This window comes from Panulirus ornatus, chromosome 46, assembly GCF_036320965.1.
Source record: "Panulirus ornatus isolate Po-2019 chromosome 46, ASM3632096v1, whole genome shotgun sequence".
Taxonomy (NCBI): Eukaryota; Metazoa; Arthropoda; class Malacostraca; order Decapoda; family Palinuridae; genus Panulirus; species Panulirus ornatus.
In genome coordinates, this window is record NC_092269.1 from 40,843,795 (window position 1) to 40,863,477 (window position 19,683).

The 19,683-nt window shown below is 39.7% G+C and overlaps 2 protein-coding genes across 4 annotated transcripts in view; both read right to left on the bottom strand.

Annotated features, from left to right (window-relative positions):
- Nucleotides 1-12,542, bottom strand: part of LOC139763301 (uncharacterized) — a 140,353-nt gene extending 127,811 nt beyond the window's left edge. Inside the window, exon 1 of the mRNA XM_071689289.1 lies at nt 12,397-12,542. The gene's annotated coding sequence lies outside the window, so the exon portion shown is untranslated. The remainder of the gene's footprint in view (nt 1-12,396) is intronic.
- Nucleotides 12,543-14,480: 1,938 nt separating this feature from the next.
- RhoGAP102A (Rho GTPase activating protein at 102A) overlaps nt 14,481-19,683 on the bottom strand; it is a 104,287-nt gene continuing 99,084 nt past the window's right edge. For all 3 annotated transcript variants that reach the window (XM_071689287.1, XM_071689285.1, XM_071689286.1), the window contains 2 exons: nt 19,340-19,444; nt 14,481-17,067 (listed from right to left, as the gene is read on the bottom strand). In XM_071689287.1, the coding sequence (XP_071545388.1) occupies nt 15,645-17,067; nt 19,340-19,444 (1,528 nt within the window). In that variant the 3' untranslated portion in view covers nt 14,481-15,644. The remainder of the gene's footprint in view (nt 17,068-19,339; nt 19,445-19,683) is intronic.

The window sequence follows — 19,683 nt, forward strand, 5'->3', positions numbered from 1 at the left end:
AGAGATTTACATAACTGAGTTATTCTAATTCGTTTATCCGTAGTACGAGGCAGAGACGCGCCAATTCAGATGCTCCTTCAACTGATTATGTACCGGTGCGTCTGCTCGTCGCCGTGAAAGAAGGCAAGAATCCCTCCACTTAAAGACTGGACTATGACCAGCAGATGGTCAGGTCAGAGAGAGCCATGTATGGACTTGGCTTGCACCTACTGCTGCACTTGGGTGATAGCGAGTTGCCTCGAGAACGTCAGGGTAATGCTAGCTGCTACGACGGAGGACAACGGTACGAGCCTGAAGTACGACTGAAGGGGTCGTAGCGTTCTGGGAAAGGAGTTATGGAGGAGTCATCGTACTCAGAGCGCTCGGTGTGTGTGTGTGTGTGTGTGTGTGTAGATGGCCAGCCATCGACATCGCTCTTATCCCAAAATCAAAACTGGCAAATATGATGTAAATGATCATGTTATAACCCAAGACACAGCAAGATTACCAGCCACTATATGATGTTATCAATAATGATGATCTTTGAAAACTTTTAGTTACTGGGAAATTTGCTACGAACATCTAAATATTTAGATACAATAAAAGATTTGATTCAAAACGTCCCGATAACTAAAGAAATTTTGCTAAGTTAATATTCCGTTCTCGGACAATTATAACCCTAAGGATATATATATATATATATATCTTTTCTTTTTCTTTCATACTATTCGCCATTTCCCGCGTCAGCGAGGTAGCGTTAAGAACAGAGGACTGGGCCTCTGAGGAAACATCCTCACCTGGCCCCCTCCTCTGTTCCTTCCTTTGGAAAATTAAAAAAAAAAAACGAGAGGGGAGGATTTCCAGCCCCCCGCTCCCTTCCCTTTTAGTCGCCTTCTACGACACGCAGGGAATACGTGGGAAGTATTCTTTCTCCCCAATCCCCAGGGATAATATATATATATATATATATATATATATATATATATATATATATATATATATATATATATATATATAAGGCAAGACCTAGATATACAGCATTCCTTACGTAAACCAAACAGATTAAACTGTAGACCACATATCCAGGAGCTTTACTGCTTAGAGATCCTTTCCCAGACAACCTCAGTCAATTCTATTAATTCAGGGTCAGCTGGCAAGCAGTCCATTTCCAGGTCACATAAGGAAACAAAAGTTACTCTCCGGTTGACTTCATGTCTCGGACAATCATCTGAAGCAAGAGGCGGAAACCTTAGTAAACACTTGCTAAACTTATTTCCTGAAAATTGTCTGCTGAGACATTACCATTTCTCACTGCTCGCAGTTTGGTCACTGCTCAACGTACGGCTGGAAACCCTTGGCTTTCCAGGAACGGAACCCCAGAGTCCGGGACTGGAAACTGTGAATGAGGGATATATTCATGGTCGTTTCCAGAGGTGGGTACCGGAGAGAGCATGTTTCCAAACCGTTTTGAGAGGGGTGAGACATCATGCTACCCCTCCAGAGAGCTCTGGTGTCTACGCTTGGCACAAGTTTTAACAGCTGACAAAAAGTAATTCTTCAAGGACCCAGCGGTTAGTAAAGGTTAAGTCTTCCTCCAGTAATGAGGATAGAGGCAAGAATTCTCATAACCGAGGTGTCTGCAGGCAAGAGATGGAGCAAGGAATCAAGCTTAACACACAATGCTCACATTTGAGACATTTTTGGCAATGTTTCTGTACCAAGTTTTAACCACTGCTATAATGAACATAAACACCTCACTCATAAAAGCGATCGCAATAAATAATACATATCAAAATATAAGAGCCGTGGCTAACAGACTATTACAACAGTAAATAATCAACATGATTTTTGTATGTCTTCTGGTGTATAGCTCAAACCCACACTGATTATACTCCCAGTAACAATATATCACATATTGCATCACTTCTTGGTACGCATGAGACCCAGGTGTACAAGTATGGTGAGCGGTGTTCCTTGCAAACTGACAAATTCTCGTCTCGTGTAGACAGAGGTAACCCCCCACACTTCAAGTCAAACCACTCAACCTCACAACACAACAAGCGTCCTCACTCCTCCACACACTTAAGTCCAAGGACGATCCACTTCACGATCGAGTAGAAGGTCTGAAGCTGCTTGCAACAGTCTTGAGTGTGTATGGATACCAAGCACTTACATACACACTCACTGTGTAGGGGGGGGGGGTTCCATGCACTTATAAAACACACACTTAAGTGTGGGCACGAAGGGCTTATAATCTTGACCCACTTTGGTGCGATCTCGAGGGATACAATATGCAAGCACTCACACTGAGTACCTCTAGTTTGACCAACAGATTTCATCTGGAGTCAATTTCTAACGCCAGTCAATGCTGTATGATTTTGCAATACACGAACAGCTCAATCAAATTTTCTGAGACAACCGATTATTACTTAAAACTGTTCTTCACTAACTGTGGCGAATCCACCGGCTGGATAAGATGCTGATAAGGTACTTTCGTCGCGTTTTCAAAGTAAGTAATTAACAAATTTTCTGAAAGAACCTTTTGAGGTTAAAGACCTAAAGGCCGATGTTAACTGCTCGGGCTTAAAATCTGAGCTCTTACACAGAGGGTTCGTTATGGATGAAACAATGACCAAACTGTATAATACTTCGTTTAAATTTGCATGTAACCAACCATCCTCCATAGTTAGGTCTTCCACACGTCGAATCAAAGTACAAGGACGAATATCGCAGTGAAATATTATTGTGGTTCTGGCATATGGTGGGCGACGTTCATACCTCGTCTGATCAACAGCCTGGACTCCATACAACCTTCCTTCACCCACAACCTCAGAGCAGAAAAATTAAAAATGCAGATTTGTACGAGTCTCAGGAAGCCTCGCTAAGAATAAAAACAGATTTCTGCAAAGCCGATCTGCCTTATACAGGGAGGTTTGAACGCATGGGTATGATTACATGACCCTTGACCTGACCCCTCAGGTCATCATACAGAGGGATCTCACCGCTGTGTGAAAAGGTTTAAACTCTCGCACTGTTCTCGAGCAAACACTGGCAGCAAACGCCCAACCAAGGAACCTGTATATACGTGAGACTGGTTTATCCTCGTTTATCTTAGTTTTCTTCTCTGTTATGCAAAACAGACGCTTCGCGTGAACAATGTAAGTTGTAAACATAATGACAACGAAGTTCCTCAAACATTTAAAAAGCAACAACGACTCTTAACGTTATAATTACTTCTGAACAACGACACGAGACTAAGCGTGTTGGAGAGCGGGAAAGGAAACAGGTTTTGACGCACATCAATAAACAAAAGAGCAGCGCGTTGCCTATGTCACTTTATGATAAGTACATATAAATACACTTAAATTGAGTGAAAATGATTTGTTACTCTGATGATAAAGCATCACAGGTGCTTTCGCAACGACGTAAAATTGAAAAGGTCTTCACATACTTTCACAATTATAATTCTATAAAAACTTTAAAGTTCTAATGAATCACATACTTCCTAACTTACAATACACAGAGTTTATAACCTTGACAGAAGAGTGAAATATGGCATAAGTTACAAAAATTAATTTGTAAAAGTCAAAAATTATCAAGATTATGTATTAAAGGTAAATTATGTATTAAAGGTAAATTATGTATTAAAGGTAAATCTGTATACAAGGTAAGATGGCGGATAACGTTAACTATATTGCATTTGAGGCAGTTCTGAAACAAAGTGAACACTATGGCAAGTATACATAAGGAAAGTATTCATGATTCACCGTTGTTTAAAGGGAATATTTTGATTGTAAAGGCGTTTGGTGACATTTCACATATCAATTTACCAGTACGCATCTACAGCTGGTGCCAGGATTCTAGACGTGCTGTCAATGGATTGAACCAGGGCATGTGAAGCGTCTGGGGTAAACCATGGAAGTTCTGTGGGGCCTGGATGTGGAAAGGGAGCTGTGGTTTCGGTGCATTATTACACGACAGCTAGAGACTGAGTGTGAACGAATGTGGCCATTGTTGTCTTGTCCTATCGCTACCTCGCGCACATGAGGGGGGAGGGGGTTGTTATTTCATGTGTGGCGAGGTGGCGATGGGAATAAATAAAGGCAGACAGTATGAATTATGTACATGTGTATATGTCTGTGTTTGTATATATATGTATACGTTGAGACGTTTAGGTATGTATATGTGCGTGTGTGGATGTGTATGTATATACATGTGTATGTGGGTGGGTTGGGCCATTCTTTCATCTGTTTCCTTGTGCTACCTCGCTAACGCGGGAGACAGCGACAAAGCAAAATAAATATAAATAAAAATATATATATATATATATATATATATATATATATATATATATATATATATATATATATATTCTTTCTTTCAAACAATTCGCCATTTCCCGCGTTAGCAAGGTAGCGTTAAGAACAGAGGACTGGGCCTCTGAGGGAATATCCTCACCTGGCCCCCTTCTCTGTTCTTTCTTTTGGAAAATTGAAAAAAAAAAAAAACCGTAGCCAGGACAACATTTGGTAAATATGTCCTAGCTACGTCTCTTCGTTGTATATCAGCTAAATATTTTTTTTTTTTTATCTCTCCCTGATGATGTGATTATTACACGAAAGTGCACTTGGGAACTTATCCTGTTTCATTTTCCCCGTGGACTCATAGGAATATATATATATATATATATATATATATATATATATATATATATATATATATATATATATATATATATATATTGTACGTCATGTGAGGTATTATGAAGCGGTTAGTATTTTCTACATTAGTGCCGTGCAATACGCGACTGGTTTTACAGTAACGCGGTTTATACTGTTCTGCCGATATTTGACTTATTGAAATTTTTTATGGCAAGCGTTGATTCTAGTGGATATCGGCCTTGATTATGTTATCGGCACAAGTGCTAGCTGTTGATAGCACATAATCGGCAGAAGTGATGTCATCGCCACACGTGTAATGTGCGTCGCTTATATTACAGGTGCGGGTGTATCGCTTGTACAGAAATCGACGCAAGGATATTTTGTAATGTGACTCGCGCAAGAACACTTTATAGGCTGTTACGTGACGGGTACGAGTGTACACATCTTGTAATGTCATCGGCAAACACGAAGCGTCTGTTGCTTTTAATGAGATCGTCAACAGTACACAACTTATTGTTACATACACACACACACACACACACACACACACATATATATATATATATATATATATATATATATATATATATATATATATATATATATATATATATATGTATGTATGTATGTATGTATGATGGTTCAGACATTATTCTTAAAGCGTTCTGATCTGACTATAATTTTCACTGGTGAACCAAAACATCTTCAGTAGCTACAACTCAAAAGTTTCTGTTGGGCACGCCGTCAGGTACCTTCTAACTCTCCTCTGGATAATTTCCACGTCTATTCCTCTCCTCCACAAGAGGGCGAGGCGTATGTGGTCAGGACGCCATAGCTCCTTATGTTGTGATGGAGCGCGATTCACCACCACTTACATCTTTACGTGCCTTGTTACATCTTAATCCAAACCTAAAGACCCTTCTGTCTCCCTGTAAGTCACCCTTGGTGCGGACAACTGCATAGGCGACCATTCTGACTGTCTCAACCTCATCACTGTCCGTCTCTCCTGATATCCTCGTATGTCAGGGAATCTGGCGAATCTGGAGTCGTGGCACGCGACGCCATTCAACTATTTGAGAAGATGTGGCATATCATATCTTTCTCAACTTCATTTCTTTGGTTTTTGTGCTTCTCTCTGTTCTTATAAGTTCACGTTCTCTTCCCGTTCCATCGAGGTAGCTGATGACGGAGGGATCAGATTCTCAGTACGTTCGTCCCTCAGGCCTGGCTGTATCCTATCAATTACCCTTTTTCTATTAGCCATAAATGATCATTCTACAAAACCTCTGACCAGTTCTTAGGCTGGTGTCTATTGTTCCATTCTACAAATTTCAAATCATCATCGTTTTCCTCCTCTCTCCAATATTCACTATCTCTCTGCCACTGAAAATATCTCGTCTTCATAAGACCTGTACAGCAACAGAATAGGCAAGAAGCAACTCGCTAAAATTCAACGGTGTAAAATAGCAATTATTACTTACGTCTCGATGAAATCGCTTTGCTTCCCACCATTAAATTTCTAAACACTACGAGTCCATCGTGCAGTACATCATGACTTCCCCGGAGCGGAGTGATAACCTCCCCGCAAGTCATCACTTGTCTGCCTATGTCCAAGCCACGATGATCTGCACCTGCGACACGCTTCCTATTAGTCCCTCCGTGGAGAAACCAGCACACGAGGCCTAGCCGTTATGATGGGTTTTCCTTTCCCCGCAAATGTTAGTTGAGGAATTCCTTTTCTTTCCCTGGTTCCATAATCTTCCCACCTTCCAAAAAGTTAGGTCATTTGATCTCTAAACCTCATTCCTTTCCTCACAATCGTTTCTCCTCTTGTGCACACCAATGAACACAACTGGGGCATGATTATTCCCCATGTCATTACCATAAAAATGGTTTAATGTTATAAAGATCTTTAGTATCTTGCTTGTATATGTTGTATAGCGTTATACTATAAAACTTGCATTGTGGGATTTTCAATGATGGACAAATTCTTCATAAAAATCTGATTTTCCTTAGAAATCTGACTACGCTGATAGTAGTCTCAATAATACACTACACTAATGTTAATATATATTTTTGATTACTATACTTACCATTATCATCATTAATACTAAAGTTGGCAAGAATACTGAATGTATCGACATTACAAGTTTTGAAGTGACCAAAGATACCTGAAAATATCGTAACCTTTCGACATGATCCAAGCTCTGGCTCAACATGGAAAGCGTCAGGTATGGATGATGATGATGATGACTACATGCATCTATCGATAATGCACGATTCTACCGATATCGAAAGTTTTCTTGAGAATGGAATGTTTCTGCCGATATTCATCTCGTGACCATACCGGTAGTTTCTGCCGATGGCTAATGTCTGTTTAAAGGATTTATTTGGATATTCTTTTTAACGATAACACGAGTTTATGTCAATATCGAGGATGTATTGGGATATCACAGATTCGAGATATCTAGGGTTTATGACGGTCAAGAGGCTGTGTCGATACCAAAGACCTGTATCGGGATCGGTCTGATTCGTTACAAAGGTCTTTGCTCATATAATCTTTTTAGAGGACGGTGAGCGTTTCTGAATATCGGGATCTGAGATTGTATAATTCTGGTTTCTGACTGTGTTCTGTGCCGATACAGAATGTTGATATTAGTAACATGGGTTTTTGACGTTACAGAAGGGTCGTTAGTGGTTCATATGTGATCATAACGAGGGTTCAGAGCGATATCCAGAGGTTGTGCCGATACCGAGTTGTCTCAGTACTGATGTGCCGATATCAAAAAAATGAGCCGAAATCGAACGAGCATGTACCAATAACAAGCTTCTTGCAGATCCGAAATTCATGTGATTTCATGAGTTTCCCGATCGAGGAAGTATCTGGAGGCAAATGAACCATAAACAATAAATGGGAAATTTTGCATAACATAATTTGAAATTAGCTTTCTCTTCCACCACGTTCCCTGACATCAAGAATATTCAAGAGGTTATGCATCAAGCTCACACCTGCATATTCCTTCACTTTACAAGCTATCAACATTACGAACACTAACAGTACATTCAGGACACAGGAAGCTGGAAAATAATATAAAAAAAAAACAATGTCCGCTAACTACGCATGAAGCCACTGTCCTCACAGAAGTTACCAGAACAATTGATTATTTTAGCAACTGACTTTCCCTTCGTAATTCATTAAAATTATGCTACTGAGTATACACAGGTCTTCCACACGCAATAAGACTACGAACATGCAGATGTAATAAACATAAGCTGCTACTGGTGGGGTGACACGGTGCATATGTGCGAGAAAAAAAAAATTAAGGATGATATTCCTTACGTCGCACCCTACTTCCGTGCTGGCTGCCTTTCCCACACCCCTCGCGCCAGCACCACACTAAACCTCTTTATTCACTCCCATTTAACCTCCCTTAGAGAATGTTTTTTCGTATGGATAACAAGTACTTGTAATAATAACGAAAGTTAAGACAAGCAGATATAAATGATGGTGTCATGGCGATCTTAAGCGACAAAGGATACCATTGACGGATATTGAGGTTTGCGACAACTATAAACTGGAAACGATTTGCCGCTGCCGGGCGTACGATCATACATAAAATCTGTTTACCTTTATTTGACGAATTGAGAGAAGTCAAATAAACCGTGGCATGATACAATTTATCTAACTAAATCTATGATATAGAAGAAAGGTACACTGTATCATTTATGAGTTTGTTGTTGACATCGGTGAGGAGGAGCATATGTTGGCTAGCCTGGGTGACAAAGGCTCTCCTGCTGAACATACCCGGGAAGAAGTTTTTGAGGCCGACAGATGAAAGCAATTGGGCAACAGCGATAGTTCATTAAAAGATATTAAGAATGCTTCAGTGGCGCTGTTACACGTAATAAGACGACGAATTTGCTTGTAAAAAAAAAAGTAATCAATGAGTGCCGAGCACAGTATCGCTATCCACTCTGAGTGACACCATTTCGGAACTTTCACTGGACAACATCATTACCATACGCGTGCATACACCTCTAGACAAAGGCTAGTAATCCAAATTTGCATATGTCAAGAGTAAAGGAATTCGTGAAAGTGTTGCAACCACCGAACCCGAACGATCGAAATGTTTTAACACGGCGAGAAGTAATAGCTGCCGACCAGGAGCATGAAAATGAGCATTACATCTGGAGATGTTTGAGAAGTGATGAATACAGCCAAGCTATCCATCTACAATGTTCTCCGGAATTATATTATAACAGAACTCAGATGAGTTACGCCAGGCGGTTGATTGACAAAGAAAGCCTCGCACAGGACAAACAGCATGAATGAACTGAGAGAAATTGTTTAGCTCAGACTTATGATTCATCACCATTTGCCATGTTCTAGCACGGTGAAACTATATGACAGAGGGAAGTTTCTCTCGTCTATCTGTTAACGATATATATCCAAGATCTCATAATGTGGAATGTATTAAACACTACGTTTTTACTAATGAAAGCTGAAGTTCTTGAACTCTACAAAATGCTACTTTTAATAATGTTTTCATGCCTCTTGTTTTCACTATAATATGAACAGATATTCATACATATATTTCTAACAGGAAAAAGCTCTGCGTTGTAGATATCGGCGTTTCCAAAACAAGCTCAAACGGTAACTTAAACATTCCCCAAGTACGCGTTTACCCCTCAAATTTTCACACAAGCTTTCACAATTTTCTGCAATTCAGGTAAATATAATTGGTTCCACAGTGGGAATCATTGCCATTAAGAGGCTTTCCTATGCAGCAAATACCGTAGTGGAAGGAGTAAGCCCTTACATCAGGTAGGTGATGTTATAATGCCTCTCCTGTACAACTTTCCAATGTCAAACCCTCAATACTTATGTCCTTCCTCCAAGCAGTCTCAAACATTATCTCATACCAACATTTTTGCAAAGCTTGCAATCTTGCTATCATACTTCTAAAACTTCAATTACTTTACAATTACATCTAACACTTTATATGACTGTAATCTAACGGTTCTGTTCTAAGCCAATTGGTAGTCATATGCAGAACAAATATGCAACACCAAAAAGACGGCGACGATAAAGCCACACACATATAAAAAATATGATGAAATTCATATGATCACAACCAACATAAAATTAACGTGATTAGATTCAGCATCTTTGGCCATGGGAATACATAAAGTCACTCAAAACCCCAAAACAGAGGTCCATGACTGAAACTAATCTGTATGCAAGATGTAATGTAAACCAACCAGCAGTGACTCGTTGACGTTCTCTCGTCTTGTCATAAAGATAAAAAATTACAATATTGTTCACTTCCTAAATACACTGTATAAATCTGAACTATCCATTATTTAGGGCTCCTGAGTTATATATATATATATATATATATATATATATATATATATATATATATATATATATTGGAAAGGATCACAATTTTGCGCGTGATCAAGATATTCCTATGAGTCCACGGGGAAAATGAAACATGAAAAGTTCCCAAGTGCACTTTCGTGTAATAATCACATCATCAGGGGAGAGATACAAGAAAGAAATGTCAGTTGATAATAATGGCGAATAGTAAGAAAAGATATATATATATATATATATATATATATATATATATATATATATATATATATTTATTTATAATACTCGCCATTTCCCGCGTTAGCAAGGTAGCGTTAAGAACAGAGGACTGGACCTTTGAGGGAACATCCTCACCTTGCCCCCTTCTCTGTTCCTTCTTTTGGAAAATTAAAAAAAAGTTTACTATCAAACCTGAAGAAAACTTTCCCTATTCAAAAATCTTCTTACCCAAAAACGAGTTAATATAGACGGGACAGGTACTGGTGAACCAATCTTCCTTCGATGACACTAAATGTTTGCAAATTACGATAGTTTTCCTTTCGTTTCTCAGACGAAGATATTAGCAATACATCTAACATCACAGAATTACATTTCATTCATACATATTCGCCATTTCCCGCACTTTCCATGCGAAATAATTCTGCACCAATCGTCTAAAGCCTTCCCAGGAGGCTTAAAACAAGGGCCAGCCAGAACGCCCAGTCAAACACCCCAGCTAACGAATACTTGTCACTTCCTTTGACATACCAAACTGGATATTTTAATTATTGCACCGTGCTTACTAATCTCAAAACTTATCCATACTGTTGCCTTCCCTTACTAAACAGGGGATAAAACAGAAACTTCCCACTATCAACTCACTTCACTGATCAACTATTCCTCTCAAACACTAACTCTATCCAATCACCGACTAACTAATGGGAACCACGCTCGTCTGATCGACACCTTCGTCCCGTTCGCAAATCAACCTGTGCGAAACCTTACCGTAAACGTGTTTCACATCGCCTTTCGAGTGCAAATCCACGTACGACCTTGTAATGACTCGTTGGAGTCCAACTTCTCTGTTATTTGTACCATCAACAATAAGTAATCTCGTATAAAGAATTCATTTTCACTCCAACAATAACATTTACTATCTAACTTTTATGTGCTTTCTTTCACTGGTTCCTGCCCCTTGAAATTTCCCAGGATTTGGCTTGCACACGAGCTCACACACACACACCACCAATCCGTCATCCTTCTTAAACTGTAAAGGGTTTGCTTTAACATTGCACTTCACTGGGTGCGGCACTCACCTACTTTTATAAAAAGGTTTCATCTCCCGCTTGAAGTTATAATAATTTTTGGATTTCAACATCACCAAAATAATTCATGCTGGAAGAGCAAACTGAAGTATTTACCACACAGCAGCAATTATGTTCGATATATCCAAAATGATGCAAATTGACGGGATACAGCAAACAATCTTAAAGTCAATAAGAATAATTTTCAGAACTAAATTCTACGATACACTGAAATAACCATTGCTTCGATTTCAGCTGTTGGTAGCTCTCCACAGTGTAAAAAAAAAAAAAAATAAAGGTGACTTACCGCTATGTACCTATATACTGTACACTCTGTAATAATAAAACGAGTTCCATCATCTCTGCATTTTAAAATTACAGCAAACTACCTCACCCTTACCAATTGGTTTAGCCATCCTATTCTATTTCACTTGATCCCGATTTAACCATAAAGACTCCCTATCTTTTGCTTCCTTACTCGAAAAACCATTTACGTATTAAATGCAAGTTTGTTTTTTATGCATCACTTACCGACCAATCTACTGAACAATTAGATATGAACTTTTTTGTTGCATATAAATAACGTGCAATAAATGCGAACTTTTCAATCACCTAGTTATAAGGATGAATTAGAATCATGCGATACAAAAGATGGTTTTCAGAATCTAAAATCAACAAAATGTGCACCAAACGAAAATTTGACTATACTTATCATTTACCTTAGTGAAAACCCACTTGTCAAATATACCATGGGATTACATGAATAATTTCTATAAGGCTACGCATTCTACTAAAACTAATCTAACCCTTTCCTGTTTGGGTTAGGTACGTGCTAAATCTACGGTAGGGCTACTTTTTAATTACCACTATGTTAGTTACGTAATCACCTACGGCTGGCCACGCAATGTCTGGATGTTTAATATCATTCAGCAATAATATAACTGGTTACTAAACTGCTTTCGATAAAATTTTCAACATTCGCTTAAAACACTTTTAAATGTCTACGTATGGGTTAGTAGGAAACCTGGTTTTCCTTCATGTTTAAGGCCAAAACATTATTACTTCTGGTGGCGATATGTCAACTAGCACTTACCTTTTATCCTAATCATCTAACGTTTGCTATACTGGTGGCCAACGTCCATTTGCTTCACATAAGGTTTTCCGGGAAACAAGTGGGGAGCATTTTCACACCTTCCCATCGCGTCGTGTAAACCTCCTCGAAGTTACTAGTGTCCCATACTGTTCACTTGATTTTAGTCGTTATCACCGAACACTCTTTCTTCAATAAACATGATATACATATATTTTGATGCGATATCACATACTCTCCACTGTTATACAACATATAAACTTATTGATGAGATATATACAACTGTGAAACTACCTACCACTCTGCACAATGACCTACCATTTGGACAAACTGCACTGACGACAAGAAGCAACACGTGTGATACAAGTCTGGCTAGTGTTTGATGGGAATGTATACATCGCTGGCTGTATGACAGTTCAATGAAGGTATGCCATATCTGCCAACTTAAAGAGAAAAGTAAAAGTAAATCTTACTTTTATTTTTGTATGTGAGGAGTATGCATATATATTGTAAATGACATTAAGTTAACAACGTTACCCTCAATAATTCTTACACCTGATTCTTGCTGTGGTTAGACTACTTGTGAAACTATATACAAAATATGAGTTTTAGAAGACAGGTAGCTTCCTCAACCATTCGGGTAAGGTATGTAGGTCTTAAATGTAAGTTCCAATTGGCAGAATGTGTTTTAGAGTGGGTGTGAATTATTTATATGAATACATATGTCTGCTTTAATGACATGTACTATATATATAATTCAACATAGCGGCAAAAATCACAATTATTCATTATTCATAGTAAGTACTTTTTTGTGTGAAATACAGTGCAAAGAAGCTAAAAAAATAATTTTCCCAGTTAGTCTAGTGTCAGTAACCAAGACAATGACCTTATCTACACATACCTACTGTCTGCTTGTGACGTATAAAGTACTAAAACAAGAGCCTATCACACACAACCACTTTTGACCTTGTTAAGTCCACTGGCGGCACGTCGCTCTCATGTACAACAAGGATCAGTCTCCCTTTCCAGAGTTCTGGCCCGAAATCTTATTAGTCTCTCAGCCATCTATTTCCTGTCCCTTCTTCCTTCCACTCATGACACGAAGATTTACTTAGCCTTTATCCATCATCTCCATTTGTGCGAACCATTTCAGCATACCTGGCTAGCTCTTTCACACTGTACTTAATACCATGCTTCCCTCTCTCTCTGTCATTCCATACATGATCGTCCTGCCTCACACCACAGTCCTCAAGAATCTAACTTCCTGCACCTCCACCCATGCCTTTCTCTTGCATTCAAGACATATCTATTCAAAACCAATAGTACTACCGTACCTTCAGACACACCAGTCTTTGCGCCACACACTTCTCAATGCACCTAGGATCTTCTACCCCTCTCTCACCTGATCACTTCAATTCTCAATGCTCCATCTGCTGAAAACAATACAACCACATACTAAATTTATTCATTCCACTTTCTCTAAAGTGAGAAATATTTGCATTTACTTCTTACAAAAATCCAACTCCAAAATTAGTACTTTATGATCTACTATATTGGAATGAAAGGAGAAACTGAAAAATTCTAAATACACTGTTCAAATTATGGTTACTGAGAGCAAGAACAAATAGTGTTACCCATTGCTTCCAGATGTGAATGTTGCAGGAAGAATAACTACCCAATGCAGTGTACACATGGCAAATCTCCAGCAGTAATTAGCAGGTAGTGTGCAATTTCTGATGACTTTCTAGCAGTAGCTGCTTCAGAATTACACTACAGTGTAAACCTAGTTTAAGGAAATAAAAGGGATATGTATAAAGATTTATAAGATAATACACTCAGTGGATGGAGACAAACTAGCTGAAAATGTTGTGCAAAGAGAATTATAAGCACCAAAGCTTAAGTATGTGGAGGAGAGCAGTATGCAATTAAGATCAGTGAAAGGCTTGCAGCAAGCCCTAGGGAAACCACCCATCATTACTTGGAGAAATCACACATCATATATAGATGTAGAGCCCAAGGAATATCAGGGACAGAATGATATAATTATTTCTATAAATTATTCGGGCTGATGGCAAACTGAAACAAGCTTACGATCAGAAATATATCATTGTTCTTTGTATCATACACTGATTTTATATAAAAGGTTTTTCACGAAACAATGACTTACAGACGTTAACTTTCTCAACAAACATCACAGCTGACATTAAAAGTGAAAAGACACAGTTCTCTTGTTACAGCATCAACTTTTACAGAGAAGTACCAAATCTGTACATGTGCAGTACCTGCATGTAAGGACAATAATCCATGTGTTATTGCAGGATCTGCACTTAAATTTAAATACAGTGCACGCTCAGAAGTATCAACATAAAAGTATGCCCTCTAAGCATAAGCACAGTATTGGTACTTAAGTACACTATCTGTAGATCAATACAATAAGCATACATATGTAACAGATTTGCACGAACATACGTACCTGTATGTACCTTGTGTCCGTACATTTGTACAGCATTCACATGTAAGTAGAGTGACTCCCAGAATAAGCAGAATGACTCCTACAAATCCTCATTCTAGTAATATTCTCTTAAGTCTGTTAATAACCACAACAGCCGAGGAGGCTGAAAATGATGACTGCTCTGTCACTGGTTGTTATCTTTCATTTGGAAGACTATCGATGGATCCTACTGTGTATAGGTAGATTCTTTAATTAGATGTTTTTATAGGTAGATCCTCTAGAGAGGTGTTTGTTAACAAACAGCATCCAGAATTTCAGCTGTCTGCATTTATTGACATAAGTGTGGAAAGTGTCTCATGGTTTTCTCCCTTGGACGTTTCTCCTTCAATGATCACCTTCGAAAAAGGTGCTCAAGTGACTAGATGTTTATAAGGATTTGGAGTTTGAGCAATATAGAGAATGACGGAAAAGTTGGTCCAAAAAACCATGCTGAGAGAACACTTGAAGACTTTACACCCATGGGAAGACTCCAAAGGTGCAGTCTGAAGGTGCCATGATGGCAAGAGCTAATGAAGCTGTGCACACCTTGTGAAAGCTCTAAGTCTGTAGTCTGAAGGCAACATGTTGACCAGTGCATGTGAAACCTGTGAACACCAAAGACAGGCCTCATCAGAAGGAATTGTGCTCAGTACAACATAAGATGCCTCCATACATCATGAGAAGGCTCCAACACTACTCTGAGGGTACTGCGCTGGAGGAATATCTGAAACCACCACACACCATGGGGAGACTCCACAAGCTAAACGAATGTCTCTGGTTCTGTAGGGTCTGAGGCAATGATTTCCCAGCGTTTCCAGAGTTGTGTCTGACCCTCCCCAGAGGGTTGGGACTCACTCTTTGCTGTACTGCTTAGATCCGGCAGTTGCCCTGTCTGGTGACGTTCTCCAGTGTATCGTCGGCGAACATAGCGCCGGCCACCAGACTCCCTGTGTATTTTACCCTCACGATGTACCTCTTCCCCTCTGCTGCTTCGTCGAGTGCCTCTGCCACCTTCACCACCAACAGGGCCAGTATTTACTGTGTCAGTCTGAAACATCTCTACCTTGATGCTGTCAGCTGTTTTTGAACGACCTATTGGAAAGAGACCTTGTGTGGCCACTGTTGGGGAAGCTTTGATTTTTGATGGTGTGCTTGGAGGTTTTGACCCAAAAGTATGGGTGACTGAGTGAGCAAGAGGATTGTTCCTCACATCACCTCTACGCCTTGGCTGTAATGGTGGGGAGTTAGGAGGTGAAAGACCTGGTGTACCTGAGTCAGGGCTGAGCCAATGTGGGGGTGAGCTCGGTCTGCTCAGTGGTGATGATGTGCCAGATGCATAGAGATCAGATAATGGAGTATTGCGGGGTGATGGTGACAATGTGAATACATCTGCAGAAGATGAGGAAAGGACAGAGTCATGGCTTTGCTTGTCACCTCCCTTCTTGGTGAGGGGATGGAAGCTCATGGTGCCTGTGATTGGCTGCCCCAAGTAGGAGTCACTACTACCTGATCGCTGACGAGTTACATCACCACGGGGAGATCCACCCCCTTTATATGGAGATGAACGATGGCGGTTTTTTTTATCCTCTCCATCCTCAATGTAAGGAATCTCTGTATCCTGTGTGAAGGACAAAGGACCTCCTTGACTTAATGGCACTGGGATACGTAATGATGCAGTTATAACTCCTGAGCTGTCAATTTCTGGGGAGGATAGTCTCCGCACAGTGGGCTCAGGGACACGTAATCGCTCCTGAGAACCTATATGTTCACCAAAGTGGTGTTCTCCCCACTCATCCTCCCCCGTCTCTAAAAGTCGAGGCTTCAGACCTTCTTTCTCACCAGACATCATGCGACTTTTCTCTACCAGATCTTTCCCTCTTCTCCTGTCAGACCCTGAGGCTGAGAGTTCATCCCTGCACTTGGCTTTCTCACGCTGTCGTCGATCTGACTCATCTCGTCGCATATTCCTATCATCAGAACCCCGTGAGGAGCTCTTCTCTCGCTTTCTGAACCACCGGGTCTTCTCAGGCTGTCGTTCCTCACTGGTGCGGTCTAATTCTCGGGAGGAACTTTTATCTCGTTTCCGAAACCAGCCTCGTTCCTCAATGCCAAGGGGCATGAGAGTCTCTCCTGTCTTGTCCCGCTGTCTTCCACGTCCATCCTCCTCCTCCAAGCTAGAGCGTCTGCCAAGAATGAAGTATGTCTTTTGTTAATGATTCACATAACTAAATGCAGCAAATATGAAATTCAATACACGATAATTGTCTTTTAAGATTATAACGTAGGGGAATACTATCATCCTTACCTCCAACACACTGAAAGTGGAGAAACCAATTTAGAAGGTGCAATCAATAGGGGATTGTACATGCTGTTAGTATTATCATTTAATTCTGAATATCATATTCATTATCATTTTGTTTTAGAATAATATTTACTTCTTCATGTCTTACTAGTACTATCTATTGTTAATTCCAAGTAACATAATGGTGTATAAAAGCCATTTCATAATTTTCAAGGAGCCTGATCATATTTCCACATATTTGACACTGTTTTGTCTAGTTTCCACATTTCTTATAAACAGTTTATAGGTCTGCAGTCTGTTTTGAGGTGGAGGGGGTCATCAGCATCGGTTATTGTTTCCTGAAAATATGGAATTTGCAGAAGATTCAAGTAAGAAACTGCAGAGGTTGGTGTCCAACTTTTTGGAGAAAGTGCAAAAAGAGAAAGTTGAGAGTAAATGTAAATAAAAATCAAGGTTGTTTGCTTTAGCAATAGAGAGAGACAGGTTAGTTGAAGTTTGAGTTTAAAAAGATACGACCTGGACAAAGCGGGGTGTTTTAGATACCTGGTAGGCGCCATGGCAACGAATGGAATCATAGAAATGTAATAGTCCATGGGGTGGATGATGGAGGCTACAATCTGGTCACAAGGAGGAGTGTGTAGAAATAGAGATCTATTTGACAGTATTATAGTTCTGGTGCTGTTGTATGGATGCAAGGCATGGGCAATAGATGACACAGTACAGATGAGTGGGGATATGTTGGAAATGAACTGTTTGAGGATGGTATGCGGTGTGAGGAGGGATGATCAAATACGAAATCGTATGGTAAAAAGATGAGCTGAAATGGTTTGGACACGCAGGGAGGATAAGTGAAGAGATGATGACTAAGAAATTATGCATATTAGAAGTAATGCAAACAAGGGAAAAGGGCAAAACGATAAGGAGGTAAAAGTATGGAATGAAAGATATTTTGAGTGCTCAGGACCTGAACACAGGAAGGCATTTGGCATGCAAGAGATACAGTGAATTGGAGCAATGTGGTATACAGGGGTGATATGCTGTCGATAGGTTGAACCAGGTCATATGAAGAGGTCAGAGAAAACCACAGAAAGGTTGTGGAGCCTATTCGTGGATAAAGGGCTCTGATTTTTGTGCATTATGTATGACAAATAGAAAGTAGATTTGGGGAAATGAGGTCATTTCTTTTTTGTTCCTGTTGCTATATGGTACAAAGATCCTCTCAATAGAGTCCCACCTCAACATGCTTGACACTCGGTACTATGCAACACCACTAAACCTCTTCCATCCAACCACTCAATAACTAACCGCCATCCCCCAGGCACAATTAAAAAGCTTACCCCTGCCTCACACTCACTAACCTTTACTCACAGTTAACTCCACCCCCAACAAATATAACACAAAATGCATACACAGAAAGAACCTGAGAAGCACTAATAAAGTGACTTCCTAATTCAGTCTTTAAACTCCAACCCACCAGACACACCCATCAGAAACCACACTCCCAAGACAAAAACAAGTCACACTCTCCCCCTTGTACACTGAAAATAATCCATCACTACAATAATACAGACATCCTTCACGTTCATGTTGCAACTACCATAAAGACATCAAGCACTAACAACTCAAATGCTTTGCACACTCTGCATGTAGATGCATACACATCATTACTACACTTTATGACCTGAGGTCCCAACCAGATGTGGCCAGCTTCCTGAGTGCTGCAGGAGCCTTTTAAGGATAGAAAAGACTCCTGGGCCAGGAATAAAAGGCTTCGTTTATTCATATCTGCTTTTGCTGTCAAGTATGAAACACCAAATCCACTATCTAAATGCTTCTCCTGCTTTAGCATAGAAGCATCAGAAACAAATGAGCAAGAATCTTGTTTGCACACATGTAATCACTAGCTTACAGTTGCTTATGTGTACTTTTGTTCTCTATACAAATATGAAGTTAATTCTGCCATCACCACTGCTATTACCACTATCTGTTCTACTAGAACCAATAAATGCCACAATGAACATCATCAGCCAAACCAAAACCATCATCAATACCACTGTTGCTGCTATCAACACCTTTACTACTTATTAGTACAAATACCTCAACCAACATCATCAAAACTACTTTCACTATGAGTTGCAACAGCAAACACTCACCTCCTATCAGACTGTTCAATAATGGCCATTGCAGCACCTTCATGAACTACCTCCTCCCGTCGCCTCATCCGTGCCCCCTCATTCTCCTCCAAGTTCATGCGCATTCTGCAAAAGGCAGAGCATGGGCTAAGCAGAGATCACCTCATCTGTTTCAAAATCATGTAAATACCTGATTATCATGAATCAACTTCATTACTAACTATATGAAAAAGAACCTTACAATACATAATCTGAATGAGTATTCTCTCTCAGAGAATTATAACTCTTCCTGTAGCTCATAGACTGAGTAATGCAGATGACATAAGCAAATAACAAACAAAGTATCTGACATTATCCCACATAAA